The sequence below is a fragment of the Desmodus rotundus genome, chromosome 9, assembly GCF_022682495.2.
Source record: "Desmodus rotundus isolate HL8 chromosome 9, HLdesRot8A.1, whole genome shotgun sequence".
In the NCBI taxonomy this organism is placed as follows: Eukaryota; Metazoa; Chordata; class Mammalia; order Chiroptera; family Phyllostomidae; genus Desmodus; species Desmodus rotundus.
Window position 1 is genome coordinate 16,478,427 of NC_071395.1, and position 22,787 is coordinate 16,501,213.

The 22,787-nt window shown below is 39.7% G+C and overlaps 1 protein-coding gene across 1 annotated transcript; it reads right to left on the reverse strand.

Moving 5' to 3' along the window:
• Nucleotides 1-261: 261 nt before the first annotated feature.
• On the reverse strand, nucleotides 262-20,686 carry PRMT9 (protein arginine methyltransferase 9). The gene is made up of 12 exons (XM_024569068.4): nucleotides 20,279-20,686; nucleotides 17,835-17,983; nucleotides 14,859-15,095; nucleotides 13,947-14,114; nucleotides 11,624-11,726; nucleotides 10,467-10,573; nucleotides 8,115-8,307; nucleotides 6,344-6,527; nucleotides 3,985-4,702; nucleotides 2,240-2,393; nucleotides 929-1,051; nucleotides 262-636 (listed from the first exon to the last, which is right to left on the reverse strand). Exons 1-12 carry the CDS (start codon nucleotides 20,465-20,467, stop codon nucleotides 421-423), a joined length of 2,541 nt encoding a protein of 846 aa, XP_024424836.2. The 5' UTR covers nucleotides 20,468-20,686; the 3' UTR covers nucleotides 262-420.
• Between the last annotated feature and the right edge of the window lie 2,101 nt (nucleotides 20,687-22,787).

Sequence of the window (22,787 nt, forward strand, 5' to 3'; positions counted from 1 at the left end):
CAATTATAAGTTTGGATTTAAGGAAAAAAGACAAGATACCTAAAAATTAAAAGTTGTGCTTTACTTACCGACCCAGGACAATGAAGATGACTCAAAATACTTTATAGCTTTAGTGTGTGGACGAAAATGTTTAGTAAAATTTAATCCATAGTAAAACTAAGCAGTATAGAAGACAAAGTTTCCTAATGTGAAAACTAATGACAGCCTTTTGCAGAAAGGAAATCTGCAGCAAACATTTTTGTAACAATGCTACTCGATAACTAACATTTTTAAAATGCACTTTATTAAGGTCAGTTTTTAAAACTATTTGACCAATACAAGGAATTCATTCTTTACCGCCCAACTCTATGGCAATCCCACTACCCAGGCCAGGAAAGTGGTGTGCTTTACTCAAATGGTTTTCCATCAGAAAACTGCTCCTCAGCGCTTCACTGTGATGCTGACGTTGCTTTTGTGGTGCTGGACGTGGAGCACGAGCTCCTCTCCCGTTTGCACCTGGATGGGATTATCTAAAACAACTGCAGCCTGTTTCCAGTGGGAGACCTCACTGGACGTATCCAGCCGAATGTCCTCATCAAGGTACATTTGATACCAGAATGGAATGGCGGTCACTCGACCAGATTTACAAATGTGTACCTAGGAAAATTAAGAAATTGAAAATTTCATCAGAAGAAATGAGTTAGTCTTTGTCTTTTTAGTCAATTTTAGATCCAAATTTCATAAAGAAATACATTTAATTACCTAATTCAGATTAATAGGAACTTATTTTGTTCACTAATATTTACTTGTCCAAGCCCGTTTTTGGATATTCAAAAAAGAAATAACATTTAAATTTTCAAAGACAGTGGCTAAACCAATTTTATGCATAAAGTACTACCTATTTAAGATAATTATTCTGAATGAGATAAGAGGAATTATTTTACATTACCTTCACTTGTCTGTTAGAGGTGTTCAAATAGGGAGTCATTAAATCCAGTCTTAAGAGTTCCACTGGCTTACTTAAAGGTATACAGGGCAATGAGGAGAGGTCCAAAAATGCACGTATAGGTACCTAAAGAAAGTACGCATTTTTCACTTTTACTCAATTCCTTTTGTGACCAAGGGTCACCAGCCGATTGCTTTGTACTTGGCTCAGTATGATACAATGCTTTTTACATCATTTAACTCAATTCTTATTCCTAAGGAATAAGGAATTTCATGATTCCAGTTTTACTGGAAGACTAAACAAACTAAGGTTTAGTTAGGCAAGTTAAATCATTTGTTTAAATCATGGTTTCAGTTATCTACAGATTCTTTGCTTTGATAAAAGCAGATTAAATTTTTAGTTAAGCCAAACAGCTCAAAAATGTGAAACCAAGGATGTACTTATGTGTGAAAGATGAAATAACAAATAAATAGTAGTATGTTAATTATTGAATTATTTGAGATATGCCAAATTCAGCCAAACAACGTAACACTGGATTTTGTTTGAAAAATAAAGTTTATAAGGCAGTGATTCTCAACTTTGGCTGCAAATTAAAATTGCCTAGGGAGGTTTTAAAAAGTCTGGCTGTTCAGGCCACACATCAGTGATCTGGAGTTGGGATCCGGTTATCAGTAGTTCTGGAAGTGCGGTCATGTGCTTAACCAGGGGGTGTGTTCTGAGAAATGAGTCATGAGGTGGTTTTGTTGTGCAAACCTAGGTGGTACGCCCACTGCTGTAATTGTATGTGCTTCGCTTTCAACGACTGGCAGCACTGTAGCTTCTTTACACGCATCATCACAAAAACATGAGGAATGTGTGGCTCTATGACATCACCTTGGCTATGACATCACCAGGCAACAGGACATTTTCAGCTCCATGTCAATCTTATGGGACCACCATTGGATGTGTGGTACTTTTGTTGACTGACAACATTACGGGGCACAGTACAATATAGTCAAGGTGGAGAACGCACTGCTATAGTGTCCCACCTCATTTGAAATGAGAAGGAAGCGTTTAAAAAGCGCCCTCCTGTCGGAACGAAATATTAGCAACTGTCCATGGTGAACAGAGGACACAGATACATCTGCTTCTCCCTGGACATCCTTAAAGGCATCTGACCTTCCCTAGGTAATTTTTAGCCACAATAAGTACCTTTGCTCTAGGAAACAGATTACTGTTCTAATCCAGCTAAGCACAATGACTATAAAACTAGAGAGAGAGAGAGGGTAGACTAGATAACAGCCACCTGGTTGAATTTCTCTTTTAGACACATACCTGAAACTGGTTAATAAAAGGTGCTATATTTAATCCAAGAGTTCGTGATGTCCCTTGAACAGCATTCTCTTCCACCAGTGTCTGGGATTCCACAAGCAACCCAAACATCAGCACATACTGAGGAAAGATCTTGCCTCCAGATTGTAGCAAACACCTAGAGGAGGAAAAGTGTTTTAAAAAGCATCGTTATGCCCTACATTTTATCAATACCAATAACTAAATTGTGATGAATTCGTGAGTAAAGGGTTAGCAAAATCCTGTCTCCTACAATTGTCTTGGGTTCATCATCTGTTTCCCTGGAAATCCCACAGGTTGAAAGTCAGCTGTGTTATCAGCATCACTGCTATGATAAAAAGATTTTAAAAACATTAGGAGGGAGATTGCATCTGGACTGAGAGAACTATGAACAAACTAAATGCCCAGTGGAAAGCCACACCCCCTTGGGCCTCCCTGGAAATGGGAAGCTGGGCCCGTGGGAGACACTTGTTCCTACATGCAGTTTAGGGCTCTCGAGCCAAGGCAGCTCCCACGCGCACATATCCAGTCTCTTCCGTCACACCTGAAAACTCTGGAAGATGTGAGAGGGTGGAGGACACTTTAAGGAAATGATCATTTTCATTTGACACATTTTCAATCAAACATTAAATCCTTCAATTTTACTCAGTAGTCCAAGCTGGTTCCAGACTGGTGAGAAAAAGCAGCGAAGAACATATTCCTGGGACAACGGGAAATTTTAATATAGACTATATATTAAATAATAGTATTTTATCTATTAAATGCTAATGCTAAGTTTCTTGAGTATGATCATTTTGTGTTATGTAGAGGAAAGCCTTTGTTCTAAGGAGACACACGCTAATTGTTAAAATAAGGGCCCAAGATAAGAAGCTAACAACTATTGAAAGGTTGAGTAAACAAAATAGTTGTCTAGTGTCCACTGTTACTACCTTTCTGTTTTTCTTCAGTTTGAAATTCTGAAACTTTTCCAAATAAAAACCTGATGCAGTTTAAAATAGGTATGCAGGCTGCTCTCATAAGGGCTTTCCCTTATCACAGGAAGCCAACTCATAACCAAGTCACCTGATGGGCACAGAACAAGCAAGGAAAGTTAGAGGCGATTCCGAAATGCCACGGCAGCAGACCAATCCAAACAAGCCATGCTTCCGCAGCAGGAAAACCTTTCCTCATTACGTATAAGTACCCGATCATATAAATTGTAGTAAGTCCTCTACACACATTAGCCTAGAAATGGACTCCACCCTGACACCAATGCTTTACTCATTTGTTATTCCTTTCCTGTTAACTTGTAACATTTTAGGTGGAAAGTGAATCTCCATAATTGGTAAAATTACAACTTCTTAACAAAATTACATAGTTCTTTAAAAAAATATATATGTGTACACACACACTCTTACCTAAACTCATATATACAGCTCTTACCTAAACTCTTATCAATACCTTTACCAAACCAGATAAAATTTTAATCCCAAATAGCCACAAAAGGGTATCATTCTATGAAATGGGCAAGCTGAAATTTGATTTTTCCTTAGTTACCCCAAACATCTTCTATTTTTATAGATCTCTACTGATTGCCCATCTTGTATAGAGGGAGCCAATCCCAAAGCAGACTCTCTTCTTCACATCCACAGAGCAGGAGGGTCCTTGAGGGGAAAACATCAGTAATGACTCGCACAGGAACATACAAGATCATGACTCACAAAAACCAACAGTTACATTTTTTGTTTTACCTGGATATTGCAGCTTTCTCCATTATTTCCTGCTGAATGAGGCCAGATGGCTCAATGACATCCAATATAATTATACTCCACAACTTGTCTGATTTTGGCCTTTGCAACACTGCAGATTCGTCTTCCACATGTCTCAACCAAAACTCAAGTGTTTCTTTAGGAAAGTGATTGGCTTCAGATATGAGGCCCAGAGTGACGCGATGCTGGTCTTTCTCCACCGAACTGTAAGGCTTAACCTGCCCAAGGGTGCCAGCGATTACAGGCAGGACGGAGAAGCCTTCAGACACGTCCAACACGTAGAAAGGCTCCGAGGCACTGGGTTCAGAATTACCCTGCCCGCTCCCACAGCTCATCTCACTCTCCTGGCAGTGAGCCTCCATGGCCTGCCACGGCTTCTCTGGAGTCAGGGAAGACAGCACTCTGCTCATTGCCAGTTTAAAGGCTTCATGGTATGGAACGTTATTAAGCAGAGCAATTTCTGTGGATTCCAATACACATGTCTGCTCCACAGCATCTGGTTTACTGGTCTGCAGGTTAGCCAGGGCACTACAGAGTTCAGCCTCGTTTCCTAAAGAGAACAAGTCTTTATTCTCAGTAAAACTTTTTCCAACATCCATTTCAGGTTCCGAACTGAAGACACTGACACTCTGGATTCTTAAGTAACAGTCTTGACAAGACACTTCCATCATCACATGGTCCCCAGGCCTTACGCAGTAGTCTTCATAAAAAAGAAGGAAAAAAGTTAGAGTTGATGAATACAAGTGTTGATAAGCCTATGATCACAAACACATTGGTCCTCCCATTCTACCATCCCTCCCCATTTTTAAAATCACTACAGGGAGGATCATATCCATTAATTTATTAGAATTAAGTGAATCAAAATCTCTCCAGCTTTACATAAGGAAAAACTGAAGTTTGAAGATTCAGTTAACAGCCTTGTACGGAGATTCAAGAGCTACATTATTGGACCCTAACTATCAGTATTTAGTGCTTTTCCTATAATCACTAGATATCCTTTCATGTCCCCAAATTGGGGGCTGGAGGAAGGGCCACAGGGAACTCTCAATCTTCTTTGGTAATGAAGCCAACAATAATAATGAGACATGAAATTCAGGGATTAATACCAGACCTCACTTTAGTTTAAAGGAACATTATTCTTTTCTCTAACAGTAATTTCTACAAGAGCAAAGCAGTCAAAAGAACCTGGTCAGTAATACCTCCTAACTGACAGTTGCATATTTAGGAATCTGAAAATACAAGGAAAGACTAAGTCCTACAATAGACTTGATCATGCTCTTTTCCATTAGCTTTCTCTCGATAAAAGTTTTCAAATGTGAATGTACAATCACAATCCTTTATCAGCACTAAAGTCAGTTGAAAATACAAGTTATTCTTATTCTTGAATTTATTCTTATGTTTAAACATTTAAAATGTCCTTTCCCTAAAGATTTAAAAAAAAAAAAAAGACCATCTGTTAGTTACTGTAAGAGACTTAGAATATATCAACACAACTAGAAAATGTCACTTGGTAAGTGCCTGTCATAATCGTAGCATTTTTCATCCATTATATCTCTAATAATCCTTAAAACAGTTCTGCAAGGTAGGTAGCATCACCCCACTCCCGGCACAAAACAAAGGCTCCGAAGTAACCAGCAAGGCCAGCCGGAGATCTGACTCCAATCCGCCTGATGGACTCCAGAACACCGTCCTGGCTAAACCACTGTCCTGACTCCGCAACTTAATGCCTGTGCCAAGTTAGAGCCCGGATTCGGACGAAGAGAAACAGCCCTTTAAAAAAGGTAGAATTTTCTTATGCAATACAACTGCTGTGAAATGTATCAAAATGCATCAAATTGCTTGTAAAAAAAATATTCTAGACAAAAAAAATACCTTCAACGCAGAACTTCCCTAGAGAAGTCCCTGGATTTATGGACTCTCTAAAACTGCAAAATTTTGCACTTATGTGAGTATGCAAGTCTGTGACCTGGGTTCCACAGCTGCCATCAGATTCTGTAAGTGGTAAGGACTGCTGCAAGAAAAGTACTATTTTCCAGTACATTCCATTAAAAATGGACCAGCACTTCTCTCAGCTATGCGTAACTCGAGCAATCGGAGCTGAAGAAATGATTTAATGATAGATCCTTTTGAGTGGTATGCAGCACAGTTGTGTTTTAGTCTCTCTTCCCAACTACATACATTATTTGAAGCTGCTTTTAATATAGAAAAAGAAAATGCTCAAATATCAGTCTCCCTTGACTAGAAACTTCATATTCAAAGTACATTTTTTGACAATGACTCAAGTGTTCAAAGGGTTAAAGCAACGAATTTAAGAAAACAAAATAATTACACAAGATAATACCTGCAAGGTCTTGTACAGGGTAGACAGCCTGTTCCCAACATGTTTCCTCACTCGGACTTGTGCATAAGCTGTGTTCGTCATCAAGCTGGAGTACAAACCAAACCACGATAGCATCTAGTGTGCCTTCTTTAGTAACAGGAACACCAATTTTATTGGGTTTTCTAGTTGCAAGGCTTTTTAATTCCTACAGAAATGTAAAAGGATTTTATACATTTAATATGTACATGCCCCAGAAGCGTATCACTTTCCATTTCCGCAAGTTCTCAGTCCTGCCAGCGCCCTTAGGGGGTCAGTATCTTGGCACACCTATGACCGCCGAAGGCACCCCGGGTGGGAAGCTGTGCGAGGCCATAATGGCATTCCATGCAGCTATTAAAAACAAGGCAGCAGACACGCAGTACTGACACAGAAAGGAGCCCATGATATATGGGGTGGGGGGAAAGTAGGTTTACAGGTGTGAGTACACAAAACACACAGTTTTTTCTTGTGTTATTAATTATTGTATTATTTTCCATATGAACAACTGTAAGCCTACTTTTGCCCCACCTTGTATTGTTGAATGAGGGCAGTGAATGGCAAAGCAATAGGGATTGTTTTGTATTTTAAAAAGTGTGTTTGTGTGTAGAATAGGAAAGCAAATCTGAAAAGATGCACTTGAAACTGGTGACCTGAGAAAAGAAGGGCCTAGATTTAAAAAGAAAGACATTTTTTCATTTTTCCTTTCCATTTTTCTATATTCTTGAATGTATTAAACAGTCAGATATTACTTTTGAAATTAAAGCCTTAATAAGAGGTATTTTTTATTGTGGCAAAGAAAACTTAAAACCAGAAAAGCTTAAGCTAAGAAAAGGATCGCTTTGGGGTACTTCGCAGCTGTAATTACGTTCTCTATTGGAATGTGCTATCAGTAAAGAAATGTTCTTGAAGCTCGGCCTCAGTAAGCAATGCCAAAACGTTCATTTAGCTCCACACCACGTCAAGAAAAAGACAGTAACAATGAATAGGGGAAGCCTTTTGTTAAATTATAAAAATCTTAGGCTAAAATGACCCTCATAAAGCCTGCCCCAGGTAGGCTTCATCTAAAAACGTATGTACTGGAACATTTAACCTTACTTAAAGAGCTTAGCGAAGGACTTTACGTAACTTTTCTTGACTCCTTTGGGCACTGTTCTCTGTCCATCACTCCCGTCCACCACTCAGCAACACCCAGAGACACTAAGTGATCGACTTGTCCTGGCTCGCCCAAGACTGCCCCCACCTCTCAGGAACCTCTCAGTCCTGGGCAAACCGAGATGGGTGGTCCCCCTAATAACCATACAACGCAGAGACACGGATTGCTATTCATTTCAAGGAATTAACCATTAATTGGAACGGCAGCATGACTAAGAAAAGTGGGAAACACCTCGGCTGGAAGCCCTGCCCCTGCATTCGCATGCTGTGCAACTGGGGGAGATGAACATGCGCTGCCGCGCCTTCATCTGTACAGCGCAGGGGAAGTGTAACTACACCGCAGTGCAGTTTTCAGACAGACCTAAGGACACATGTGCACACACCGGCAGGTTACACGTTCCCAACAAATCGCAGGGGTTTTTTCTCTGTATTTAAAGTGAGTAATTTCAGGAGGGAATTCTAATTACCGTTTAATCACTTTCTTTACATACAGTATGTGGAATCCATGCAAACTCATAAGACTGTTCTATGTATTAATAATTTTAAATAGATGAAATTTAATGCTCAGAAACTTTTTTTTTAACCTGAATTTTTTTTTTACCTGAAGATTGTTGAAATCTACTGTCATAATTTCAAAGCTCTCTGTCAAAGCCAAATACCCTCCCGGAACTCGACTCATCTTTTCAGTTGTATACGGTTCACTTGTTTCTTCGGAATCTACGGAATAATAAGCTGGACTCTGAAATTTCACATTTGCTGGCAAACAGATCCCAGCAACATCCTTCACACTCACCCTGGTGAGAGAGGAAATAAGAAGGGGGATGGAGAAAGGTGGGGTTCTTTTTCTTAGAATAAAGTTAGCACCATCTAATACTGAATCTTACAAAAATGAAAATTTCAGAGACAGTTTTCTTAAACACAATAGATCTACATTAAAATTAAAAAATTTCTGTTCATCAAAAGAGTAAGAAAAAAGGCAAGCTGCTGAGTAGAAAATATTTGTGATACATCTATTCAACAAAGGGCTCAAATCTAGAATATTATTTTTGAATTCCTAAAAATTAATAAAAGAAAAACAAAAATTGGCAAAAGACTTAAGACACTTCACAAAAGAGCATATCCAAATGCCCAAGAAGCATATGAAAAGTTGTTCAGATTCCTTAGCCATCAGGGAAGTAAAGTTAAAACCATACTACACAACCACCAAAAGGGGGGAATAAACAGTCAATACAAAGTATTGATGAGAATACAGTCTCACACACTATTGGTACCAATATAACATTAGAAACACCACTTTGGGAGACTTCCATAGTATCTATTCAAGCTCAACATATCACTATAGAAGCCTGAAGCTGTCTGACATCTCTACCTTTAGGAATATGGCCCACAAAAATTAATACACACAATCACAAGAATGTCAAAGGATGTTTACAGCTGTGCTGTTATTTCCAATGCCCCCCAAAACTGGATATAAGCTAAATGTCCATCAACAGTAAAAAGGACAAGTGCATCGTGGTGTGTTCATGCGATGGCATACTGTACACAGCAATGAGAACGGACAGCTATACACAAGAACATGACGTGCTGGACAAGAGACAAAAGAAAAGCACACAAAAAGTACTGTATTTTTCCACCTGTATGAAATTCAAAACTGGAAAAATAACCAATGGTGATACAAGTCAGAATAATGGTGACTCTTAGGCAGGGGTAGGGGACGTCTAGAATTACATTATAGCAAGAAATCTCGGCATGATACACCCTAGCTTTTCTGGTGGACAATTCGGCAATGTGTCTCTATAGCCTGAAAAATGTACATACCCTTCAACTCGGTAGTTTTATTATTAAGGAAGTTATCCCAAGAAAATAATAAATACAGGTCCACGAGGACTAAGTATAAAGATATTTACCACTGTCCTTAAAAGCAGAAAAGTGGAAACCAACCTTAAAATTCTAAACTCTGAGAACTACACTAGAAACTGATTTTAAAAACACATGAAGCAAATCTATTAACATGAAGAGGTTCACAAAGAAAAAGCAAACGTATCTACTGACACTTTTGAAATAAAATTTAATTTATACACACACACATTTCTTATACAGAGCTGATACTCAACCAGTACACTCTAATTCAGCCGGTGAGCTGACTAGGGCCACTGTCTGGTCAGTGCACTGTGCCCTACCCAACCCCCCCAAATTTTTACTTATCACCTTGCAGTATGCACAGAAAAGTATAAGGAAGAAAAGGCAGCAAAGATGAATAGCAGTTACCTATAGTAGTTATCAGGACGGTTTTTATTTTATTCTTTTACTCATCAGTATTTCCTAAAATATTTGCATGTTACATTTAGTATTACTAAGTTACCAGGAGGGGGGCCTCCTTAGAAAGTCCTAACAAAATCTGGATCAATTATTTTAGCAAAATAAAATATTTACTAATGTTCATAAGAAATGTAACCAAGAAGCTTCTGCAACTTAAAAATTTTATCTGTCATTGTTTAATAAGTAAATCTCAGCAACTCAAGAGTAGAGAAAGATCCTAAAATTTCATTTCCCCTCAACCACAAAACATTATAATATCAATAAAGTTACTAAGAAGAAATGGGAGAAATACATTAAAACTAAAATTATTTTCATGTTGAAATTTTTACTTTACTTTCACCTAAAATCAATGAACTGAATATTTCCCTACAAGAATCTATCATATTTCAAAAGGATACTAAGTAATATCAAAATTAATTTTCCCCTAGAAAACTAAAAGCTGGTTTTAATTCTAGAATCCTTAAGCTTAAAAAAATTCAAGAAGAAAATTAAGACCAGAATAAACATCATGAATTTAAAGGTCAGAACACTGCAAATTTTCTTCCAAATAAATATTCATTAAATAACCTTTGAGGTAGAGTCTACTCCTTAAAATTACAATTTTTTAATATTTGCTGTTTAAATAATCACTCACCTATGATGTCTTCTTATCTCTGCACATTCTACCGCCATGCCAAACACGGCAGCACTGGCTGGTATGACTTTCCCATACTTCTCACAGTTACCATTTTCCCCTTTGGTCTAAACATGTAACGATAAAAATTAGATCCAGTTACATGTCTGCAAAAATACGTGTGTATGATGACAAGCTATAAAAATAAGAAAAATCTTAAAAAACAATAGGTAAGGATAAGTAGGTTGTTTTTCTTTCAAATTGTTCTTTTATTTTTATTTGCTATATATATGCATTTATATATATTGTGTATATATAAATATTTTTTAACAGCACAAATAGGAAGGGAAGGAGAAAGGGGAAGGGGGAGTTACAAGGGTATAAGTATGATTAAAGCAAAACTCTATTGGATATGACTCAGTGAAAAGCCAAAATCACCATTACCTACTTGAAAAACAAACTGCTCTTCTTTTCAATCTTTAATTAGCTATTTTAAATCCAAATCACTTTCTGTAAGCAGTGAATTCTTATTACATGTTAAAATCATTTTATTCATAATATGTATTATATAAACCAAATCTATAGTTTGAGGGCTATATAAAGGATTTTAATGCAAAACGTAATTTGGTAATTATAAAAGTTAATTCTGTCCAATTAGTAGCCTGGGTTCAAATAGCACCTTAAAACCATACCAAGTCAGCCCTGGCCAGGTAGCTCAGTCAGTTAGAGCGTCGTACGCCAAGGTTGCAGGTTCAATCCCTGGTCAGAGCACATACAAGAATCAACCAAGGAACGCAGAAATGGGTGGATCAACAAATCATTGTGTCTCTCTCTCCCTCCCTCCTCCCCTCACCCTCTCTCAAATCAATAAAAAAAACCCAATACCAGCACAGCTATCACTATACACTCTCGATAACCTGCAGGCAGGACTGTGAGACTGAAAGTACTTCCCTTTCCAACCCTACGCAAGAATCCAACAGTCCCGTCACTACATAGTCTCAATTCCCATGAATTCCTTCCTGGAGCATGTTTTGCCTGAATACCCCACTTGGGCACACAAGTATACAATGCATTGTTATTAAATGTTTTATATATGAGTTTCTTTCCAGTACAGGCTCGATAAATATCTGTTAAAATAATGAATTCTTAATCCAATTAAGAATTTCCATGCTGCTTACCTTTGGCTGCAAAAGTAAATGTTCCCATGCATGAATCAAACTCTCCACAATTCCTTCTCCAAATAAACCTGCATCGACAGTTTCTGTTACAACTAGGGACACTCTATAGAACGATTTTTTAAAGATATATGTGAGTAAAATATCATGCTATTTATGTAAAGATGTCAAAGCTGAGAGAAAAAAGGAAGAGTATATTATAGAAACAGTCCACATGTAAAATTTCCCAATATATTTCATTTTTAATATCTACTCTTGAATCTTGAAGAACTTGACTCTAATGTTCTTCAGTCTCCTCTGAATGCCAGGGACAACTTCTGGCGGGGGAAGGGAGATGGGGACCAGAACCTTCACTTGACCCTGCCGCCCCCTCAGACTATTCTTTCATTGCCTAAATCCTAAGAGTGTTCATACCCATGACCTTTACCAGTCTTTCTCCTTAATGGTGCCTAACTGCACTTCTATCCCTAACACTCTGTAAAAATACTCTGCATCACCAATGACTCTCATACGCATCAAAATGAAGTCTTTCTCCATTTTCATTTTCTTTGATCTACAAATAACATTCAATGCACGTCAGAAGTCCTGCATCTCAAAATCCTTCTCTATCTTCATTACCCGTGTTTACCTCTAACACATTGGTTGGGCCTCTCCTGTGACTTCTCTTGCTTTCTGATTTTTCCTCTGTTCATTTTTTCTTTCTAGAAAATTTCACTCAGAGACACACCAAAATGATTTCTCCCTTCTCTGAACTTCTTCAGCACTTACTGTATCATTCATTTGTGTAGGTAAAAGACTAAAAGAGTTTCATTACCATTCCTTATCTTCCTATCTAGTCTGTAGGTGCCTTGAGAACAAAAACAAGTTGGGTATCCCCCACTGTGCCTAAACCCAGTATTCAATTTATACACAAACTTTTCAATATTTATGATTGCATATGTTTACAAAGTGGAAGGTATCGCAAACATCTATTCCAACATCTTAAAGTGTCTAGATTCACTCAAGGTCAAAATAAATTAAAAACCGAATCTGTTCTGGAATCCGTATCTCCTGATTCAAAGTCAGTAGACCCTTCCACAACTCTATCTGTGAGAAAAGTGTAAATTAAGTTAAAGTAACTTTGATTCATGCTGTGGACTAAATTGTGTAACATCAAAATCCATGTTGAAGTCCTAACCCCCAATGCAACTGTATTTGGAGAGAGGGTCTTTAGGAGGAAATTAAGGTCAAATGAGGTCATAAAGGTGGAGACAACTGATGGAACTGGTATCCTCATCCAAGTGGAAGAGGCACCAGTGACCTCTTGCGCTCCTCACAGGCACAGAGGAAGGCCATGTGGGAACACAGCAGGAAGGCAGCCATCTGCAAGCCAGGAAAAGAACTCTCACTAGAAACCAACTGGCCAGCACCCTTGATGATGGACTTCTAGCTTCCCAAACTATGAGAAAATAAGTGTCTTTCGTTTAAGTCACATAGTCTGCAGACTAACACAATCCAGGACACTTTTTATGTCTATTAAATGGGCATAACATGTTTCGACAGTCTACTAGGACTTCTATTTCATGACGACAAATGTAGAGACAGACCACTGAAAAGCATAAGTATTATGCAAATATAAATATCATTATACACATATGAAAGAAGACTTTTAAAATCATAGTCCAAATGACAAGAGTATAAAGTCCTGTTTCAAAATAAATAAGATGAGAAGAGCAATTACGCAGGAGGAGGAGTAAAGCGAGTGCTACGTAGAGAAAACTCCATCTAAAATGAGGGTGCTGGACCAGATGATTTTAAATCCCTTCTAGCTCTAAAACTCCATCATCCTCACGACAGGATCAAAAGCTAGGACTTACTAGATTCAAAGCATTTGAAAGGCCCAAGCCATTGAGAGCTGAAACTTCCAAAACTTCCAATTTAGCCAAGGATATTATATCAACACACATTATAATAAATGCATCAAGGCTGACCTACTCATATATTATTTTACTGAAGAATTTTTAAATAGTTATTGACCACCCAGGAGGTATTATTCATTTTTACAACTAGAACGCTAAAATTAACAAAGGTAAAGTAACTTGCTAAAAGTCAAGTTCATTTATTAAGTCCCTTGCCACAAATTTCCCTCAAAATCTTTAAATATTTATTATCAAGAATATGACCTTATTTCGAAAACCCATCTTATGCTAAACTACCCTATTTCCACAACTTTACAATATAAAGGTTTGAGCATTTTTGTTTAAACTAGAAGCCAGAAATGTAAACATCTTACTTCTTAGAAAAATTAGAGGATTATAAATACCGAAATTAGTTCACATTATATTACCTTTCAGGAATGTGTTTCGGAATTTCTATGTCAAGCGACTTCATGTGTAAGAGTGTGATCCCTGCTCCCATCTCGTTTGCTGCCACTACGTCGCAGGCCAGTTCGTACATGGTCTGGGACAGCTCGCAGGCATACACCGCGCGCGCTCCGGCTCTCTTCGCAAACATGCTACAGGGGAGAGCGCTCCATCAAGAAAAAACAGTCTGCTGCATTTTCTCACATGATAGTGGAATTGTGATACTGAAACCTGGGGTTTTCCTTTCATTCTTTAATACAACCATTATTTATTCCATATTAAAAAATGAACTAATATTCTTGTCAAGGTAAAAGTCATACAATAAATCACGACATTCACCTGACTAAGAAGACACAATTGGCGTGAAGAATGCTAATGGACTTAAATAACTCGATTCAACCAGAATGTTAATGTAAAAAAAAATGCTATCAAATTTCATTACTCAAAATTTCAATAATAACCCCAAATTTTTCTTAATAGTTAAGTCCAGTTTCTTGATGAAGTAAAAGTTATAGTAAAAAAATACAATAACAGTTGCATGAACAATCATAACAAGACTATGAGAAAAATACCCTGGCTGGTGTGGCTCAATGGCTTGAGTGCCAGCCTGTGAACCGAAAGGTCGCTAGTTCAATTCCCAGTCAGGGCACATGCCTGGGTTGCAGGCCAGGTCCCTGGTTGAGGGCCTGATAGAGGCAACTGACTGACAACCGATTGATGTGTCTCTTGCACATCAATATTTCTCTTTCCCCTCTCTCTAAAAATTAAAAAAAAATTATGAGAAATTAATTAATCTCTAGTTTTAAATTCCATGGTTAATTATGCCATATTTGGTAAAAATCTTTAATTTACATTAGTATACATGCATGTGTAATTAAAACACAAGTACAACAAACCTTAGTATTCCAGTTCCTGCTCCAATGTCCAAAACACTTCTGGATCCCAAACAAACTGCCTTTTGGATTGCTGCATTATAAATCGTGTTCCTTTTGGTGTCATTAAGCATGATAAAGTGCCAGCGTTCCACCAACCAATTTGCAACACGATAAAAATTCTCCTTTGCATCACTGAAATCAGGGTTGAGCTTCACCGCTTTATGGAAATAGCCGGCTGCTTCATCTCTGAAGCCCATCCTAGAGTGAAAAAATGCCAGACAAGACATTCGACTGTATGCTATCGATTACAGTGCCGTTGTTCGTGCCACTCATCTGGCCTGAGAATGCCTCACCAGCACCCCAGTCCTACTCAACCCAAGTGCCATCTCCTCTGGGAAGCCTTCAGTGAGAATGCAATCCTTGACCACTACTTTCTTTTCTGAACCCCTATTATATGTATGCATCCCAGAACACTAACAAGTGCTTAACTAAAAATTTCGATTGGACTATAGTATATCAGAAGTCATCCTTCATTTAACCAACCTAATAGAACACCAGTGCTTTCCAAAAACCATTCTCTCTATAAAACCTACTAATGCCTGTATCTAGTGGGCCCCTTGTGAAGTACCTAATCATCTGTAGACCAGTACAACTGTACGGCATGTGATCAGTATGTAACTCACAGATCAGATTTCAGCGGCACCCAAACTAGTCCAAACTCTCTTCAACAAGTCAGTTCCTGAACATATGCTTGGATTTACAGCAATGTCAACCTGCTATTTAGATTCCTACATGCTTACTCTCAATTTCTGGGTTTATCTGTCATTGATGGGTAATTTGTAAATGAGCATCTGTGTGTGTGGTCCACATACTGAAAAGAACTGAGCTAGTAGAACCATTTACACTGACTTCTTCGCAAGCACCTTGAAGCATTCTGTAAATTTTAAAGAAACTGAATCAGACTATTCATTCTGAGTATGGTCCAAGCAAAAAATGGGAACCACACTGTAACACAAGGCAAAAGCCTTATGCCAAATGATAGGCACTCATGTTATTTTTAAGTATCTTGAAGATAGAGCTGTCTTATTCTTATTCCGCAACTGCCGTAGCACACAACTCAAGATATGTCATATGTAATCATTATTCGTTGAGAGAGCAGAGCAATGAATATTTTAAAATTTCAAAATATCAGCGACCTGTTGAATCAATGCCAAGCCTACATCTAATAATTTCCTCAGTTTGCAATTCCCTTAGGCTTGATCCGTAATAATTCAGTTTTCTTGAACCACAATGCTAATGCTACAACTAGATGTTCCACTCGAAGTGTATCTCATATTGAAACACTCGACATGTGTGTCAATAATATCAGCACACTATAAGAATGCCTTTTTTCTTTTAACTAGAAAAAACATTATCTTCCTGATTAGCGATTTAATATTTTTGAAATCTGATGAGTGGCTAATGCAAGGATGTAAAGACAAGATACCCCAGACACAAATTTCATTTCACAAATAAATGTCAGGAAAGGAAGCTGTCGTTTACTTGGGAAATCTTTTCCCCTGGAACAGTGATTCCTTTGGCGGGGAGTCAGTCTCGCAGTTTGGACGAGAAAAGTAGAGTAGAACAAAAGCTAAGAACCACTGTCCTAAAGAACAAAGGTCAACTGTTTAGCAAAAGCCACACTCACACTACCAAAAATTCCGAACTGCCAAATGTCTAAATTCAAAATGTTGTATAGTTACATCTCCCCAGAGCAAATTAACACCACGATTTTTTTTTCTCAATGGTAATTGCTTAGGCTAATGACTTACAAAAACAGGTCAGCAACAAGTTCAATCTGCCAAAAGTGTGTAGAGCTCTAATTTTCTGTTAAACTGAATTATTCTAAAACATAAGTCTTCACATGTTATGAGTGTTACACACATATAGTCATAATAGTGGAAATATAATGGAGTCCTGTAAATTAACTCTACTTATATAAACTATAGAAAACTTCAAAATTAAAACATAGATTTCTAACTAATGTGAAGAGTTATTTAAAAATATTTTTAAACTGAATTTCATTTAAACCAAGAGGGGCTGCTGTTATGCAGAGACAGACTCCATGGATCGGGGCCCAGTTAGCGGTCAGTGAGAACAAAGAAGCTTCAGGTGATAGTCTGTCCTATTTCCCAGGTACTCTCATGCTCTGCACCTGGAAACTATGAAATATTTGTCTCTTAAAGGAGGACTCGTTTCACTCCCCTGGCCACTTCGATGAAGACTGTTAAACTGTAAAGTAGTTACATTACTGAGGCTGACTAACAAAGTCTGACAAAGATATTTCCTATTCCTTTTTCACAGAAAACACCTAACATGACCAGGTGAGCAGAGCAGTAACAATACCAGAGGACAACTGCTGGAACCTGGAAAATGATCTTACTATATATAGCACAGGGCATTATAATGGTGTTTCCTATACAAGAATTTCCCCTTTACTTTGTACAGAGAAGTGAAACCAGATTTACTGAAGCAAATTCAAAACAAAAAGTTTTGGTTTTTATCAGTTTTCCTAATTATAAAGTTTCTACAGAGGGTAGACAGAAATTCCAATGGCAGATTTCAACAAGCTCCAGAGCACAGCTTTGTAAGTCCCCTGGCGAGGCACACAGGACGTCTCTGCCATCCTGTGAACCACGGTTATGTCCTCTTCCACAAGGCCTGGATCTCAGCCTAGTGGGGGCACTCCTCCTTGAGACTCTAGTTCAGCCTCAGGGACAGTGGCTATTACACATTATATGATACAATGCTAAAACTGCTCTGTTACTACATATTACATCTGCTACTCCTATATTCTTCTGAGTTTATATCTTACTAGCCAATCCCTCATACTCTGATCCTGTTATAATGAATAATTCTTTACATTAAAGTTTCCGTGTTCAAATTACTTTACAATTTATCCCTGGTGCAGACTGATGCAGAATAATTCTTAACAAGTAATCGGAAATCACTACACACCTGAAGAGATGCTCCCCCATACTATTGCAAATCACTTCATCGTCAGGGAACAGCTCCAGGGCTTGCTCATAGCAGCCAAGCAGGTCTTGTGTTCTACTGAGCGCATCAAGCTCTTCGGCCCATCTGAAGAGTGTGTACTGAAAAGTTTCCTTTACAGAAGAGAAAACAGAAAGTTAGTCACTGACAAAAGTGATGAAAGAATATACGATACAGGTTGAAGATTCCCCAGAGAATCAAACTTAACTGTAATTGACCACCTTAAATTTTTTTAGCTTTAAAAGGCACTGTTTGTTAAACAAATACATAAATGAATAAATGTGACCACCTTCACGGTTGTAAATTAGACAGTTTGACCAGTCTCTAAACTCTCAATTCTTAGCTGCCATTTCACATTCTCCACCTACCTCTTTCTGGGGCACTCCTGTGTTTTGGGAGTTTGTCCCAGGCCTTCTCTCTTCTCATCCATTCCCAGTGTATTAACTATCACCTATGTATTGATGGATGCCATGTCTATTCAACCCATCCCCAACCATGACCCTCTTCTGAACTTCAGACTCATAATACGACTTCCTATCAGTCATCTCAACCAGGTATTGCTCCCTCAGTTATCTCAAATTCAGCTCAACTCAAGTATTTCCTGAATAATCAGTGTGTGGAGAAGAATATGAACATAAATCCTGCTCCTACCCTCACTGAGGCCTCGTGAAGAATAACATACGATTTTGAAAGAATGCAAAATGTTCTAAATGAACCCATCATATTCCTCTCACACAGGATATAAGGTTAAGGTACCACCTGGTTGCAAACCATTAAGTCACCTTGCCACCTTAACTCCAATACATTTAGTTTCAAATCCAGCCTATTCGCTCTCAATTTCTTTAAATCTGTCACCTCCTCTCCTTCCCCACTGTTGCAAGAGAATCTAGCCCTTCGAACCACTTGCTGGACTACAGCAGCCGCCTCCCAATGTCAGCCCCCCTCCACCTGCCATCTCCCTCCTTATAGACGTTCTCCACACTGCCACGCAGCGGAGACAGAGAAGGCTTTTGGTCATTCTAGCTTTGTCCTATCACATTTCACATCATCTTCACGTATCTTCCACAGAAGAGTTAATACCTGAAACTGAATTCTGATAAAGTTTACTAGAGAGCCAAGAATAAGGAAGATTATAGGGTATGGGGGGGGGAAGCCCAGATTATATGGAATTGGTCAGTAGAGAATCAGTGAGTAAGTAGGTTGGTGTGGCTGAATTGTGGGTATGGGGAGTAGAGGGAGTAACAGGAAATAAGACTAAAGAGATGGGTATTTTGCAAAGGCCAAGGACAAGAAATATGGACTTTGTTCTGCAGGAAACAGAGCTAGTTACTGAATACCAGGTATTCAAATACAAATTTTATATATACTTTTAATACACATTAAATATCTTTTAAAAAAAAGGCATTATCCCTGTTTTATAAGAGGAAACTAAGGAACAAGGAATAGACAAAAAAGCACTTGAAATGATCATTATTCTACTGTTGCCTAGAAAAGCAAACTGTATTTAAACACATCACCTCCTTCTTTAAGCCACTGGCTGGTCCTGAAATTTACATTAAATTTATGCGAACTACAATGTGTAAAGGCTACTGACAGCTACTGAACGGAGCTCAGGGATGTTGCTAAACCTGCTGCGGTGCACAGGACCACCTCCAAAACAAAGAATTATCCCATCCGAAATCTCAGCAGCACTGAGCCTGAGAGACCCTGAGTAAAATTAAGTAGCTTGAGGATGAAAATTGAATGCATAATTAAATTATTTTTGCAAAGTTAGATTCTAAAATAACTTGAAAAAAATGTACAGCATTTCAACATAACAACTATCACAGATAATCCAATAATTGAACCTAGGGAATGCATCATCAAATGAATACTTCAGGCTAATTGCAAAATTTATTCCACTACAGAAACGCACAACATTGCTTCTGCATACAGTAGGGACATGTGCAAAGGCCTGGAGGCAGAAACAGCTAGAATTCAATTTAAGAAGTGGGAGATGATCACCTGAGGCCTTATGTGCAATATGGCCTTTGAAATTTGACTGAGGGGGAAGTTTTGAAATAGAGAAATGATGGCATCTGACTTTGTTTAAAGCTCTCGCTAGCCTTGCTGAGATAGACTAGACTTCTTAATTTCAACGGTCAGCAGAGAATGCCTGAAGCTAAAACCAGGGTAGCAAAGGAGAAGGTGGGGAGAAGTGCTAAGACTCCGGAGACATTTTTAAGGTGAAGCAGAGAGGATTTTCTAACGGGCTGGCTGTGGTGCGAACAAACAGAGTCAAGGTTGAACCGTAAATATTAATAGCACCTCCAGCCCCCCAACTTAGCCCCTTCTCCCAATTTATTCATGCATTTATTTTCACGAGAACAGAGGATCTGCCAGCAAGTGAAAGAGGGGCTTCTCCTCACCTTCACGTCGTCTTTCAGCTCCGGAGACAGGCTGAGCACCAGCAGATAGTGGGCGTAGGCGGTGCCGAAGTCCTGGGCGCGCAGGCAGTGCTCTGCGCTCTGCAGGGACCGCGACACCAGCTCGTCCCGCCCGGCTCCCCCCGCCGCACTCCCGGCGGCCCGGCAGGGCCTGGGCCGCGAGTTCGACATGACAGAGTCCCAGCCTAAGCACTGCTCTTGTGTAACCGAAGGGCGGATGCTTTGGTAAACGGAACAAGAAAACTGCTTCGATGGCTACACGTCCATGCGACTAACTAGAGCGCGAGAACCGACAGAGAAGACATCCCCCCGCAACCAGCGACTGCGCCCACCACGGCCAAAAGGAAGCCCCGCCCCCTCCGACTCGCGGGCTCCGCAGACCGCGACGCACTAGGTCCACAACGACAGACACTGGTGGGCGGTGCACGCTACGCAAACGTCTGCGCGCCCGACGTCGCGACCCGCCCCCTTCCGTAGGGAGTGACGCACGGGGCGGCCACTGCGCGTGCGCTGACGAGACGGTCTGTCAAGGTCTGTTCCAGTCTCGCGCCCTTTTCATTCTCTTTGCTGAAACCAGAGCGTCTTCTCCCCCTTCCCTGGCCTTCAGGACAGTGTGATGGGTGGGTAAGAGGAAAGACCGTCAGGCACCTGTAGTGACGCTTCAGGCCTTTGGTTGGTGATGCACCAAATCTCAAAACGGCAAGAACTCCGGAGATAACAGAAGCACCTTAGATGTGGTAAAGGGAACGCTTTCGCTGGCATTATTTTGTCACCCTCACAAAACCCTATAAGGTGGACCTTTGGGTCATATTCATCTTAAAGACAGAAAGGGGGGCATCCTGAGACGCACTTGCCCAAGATCGCACAACCAGTTGGTGCCACAATGGTTCAAACCCGAGTCCCCCGGCTGCCTGTTCGGTTGTTTTAAAACGGGCTTAGGGTTCAACACACAGAAAAAGTTTGTCTAAGATGTGGCCCCTAAGGGATATATTCTAAACTTTAAAGGGGAACGGACATAGGAAACACAGCTAAAAGAAGTCAGTTTTGTTCCTGGTTTCAAACATGTTAATGGTGAATATTTTCCTTAACAAGAAAAAAAAATAGCATTTTTGAGTATCACACTAAAACGAAGCCCCCTCCAAAGTCCGTCATCTGCATGACTGTTTACCTTCTCTTTTGATCTGAGTATCTGAGTCACCCTTTGTCTGGACACCTACCTATCCATGTGAATCCTAGTCAGCTCTTCAGAGGTCAGATCACTAGGCTGTGACCCTCAAAGGCAGGATCTATTCTTAACCGTTTTTAACTTTGCATCTAGTAAAGTCCAGATCAAAGAAGGGAGTCAAATGTTTTTTTTAAATTTTGATGGAAAGACGCCCCGCCCCCGCCCCTCCCAGGTTTTGCATGTAGACACTCCCAACCACTCAGGGCCTTATTTCTCTCGAGTCTTCAATTACTACTTTCTCTACTAAGCAATTTAAGATTTAAGTGTGTTATATTCCTAACACGACTGAAAAACTAAGGTCTCTCTAGTCCCAGCAAGATATAGTAAAACATGAAAAGCCACTGTGTTGATGTGAGAGGCCTGGTTCTTCTTGCTGACGCATGTAAAGAATTACAGATCAGAAAACCTATTGGTGTGTAATCAGTTTATTAGTGACCTGTTCCCATGGAAGAGAACAGGACTGGGTAGAGGGGCGGGGGGGGGGGCACGGTGAAAGGCAAAGTTTTAGGGCAAAGCAGGGTGGCAAACGTAAGAGCGGCTAAAGACCAGGGTGGCAAGCCCCTGGGCCGCCTGAGGCCGGGTGGCCAGGGAGCCCAGAGCACCAAGAGTGCCCTGAGCCCCCGAGAGAGAGAGAGAGCAAGTCCTTTGTTCTGAGGACTTACATAGTTGGTGGGATAAGAGAAAAAAAAAGTTACATATTGATTGACAGGTAAATGTGGTGCCAGCTTTCCTGGGGGAATGTGACTGCCCAAACTTAGGTATGTGTGGGGGTCTGTTGGCCCAAATCCTTATCTTGCTCCAGACACCATTTGTTCATCTTGTTGTAAAACAATTGTGTGGCAGGAGGCAGTTAATTAAAGTTGGGGCACTTTCCAAAGTTATTTACGGGCTCTTTCTGTAAGCATCAGGAACTCCCCTGTAAAACAGACAGTGACCAGAGGTAGACAATTAACCAAAGTTGTTTTATGGGCTGCTTCTTTGGGCACCATGGACCGTCTCCCGCATTCCAGGGCTTGGGATGAAAGCACAGTTTCGAGGCTTTCTTTACCAGATAGTGGAGATGCTACATAGAATTTCAAGGACTTCCCTTCTTTCTTGCTAACATAGTGTTACTTGTGATGTTGGAACACCTGGCAATATTATCAGACCAGGCTCAGGACTGCTGAGTTAGCATGTGAGACATGCCTCCTTCTTCCTCCCTGCCTCGATTTACTATTTAATCCACTTAATTGGTAAAGGCGTTACCTGGCAACCAGGGTGCTAGAT

Coding starts and splice junctions, on each gene's coding strand:
- PRMT9 (XM_024569068.4), bottom strand. CDS start 20,467: ATGTCGAACTCGCGGCCCAGGCCCTGCCGGGCCGCCGGGAGTGCGGCG. Junction 11,727..13,946: donor CCGAAACACATTCCTGAAAG/GTAATATAATGT, acceptor ATCGTTCTATAG/AGTGTCCCTAGTTGTAACAG. Junction 2,394..3,984: donor GAGAAAGCTGCAATATCCAG/GTAAAACAAAAA, acceptor TTCCTCCTCTAG/GTGTTTGCTACAATCTGGAG.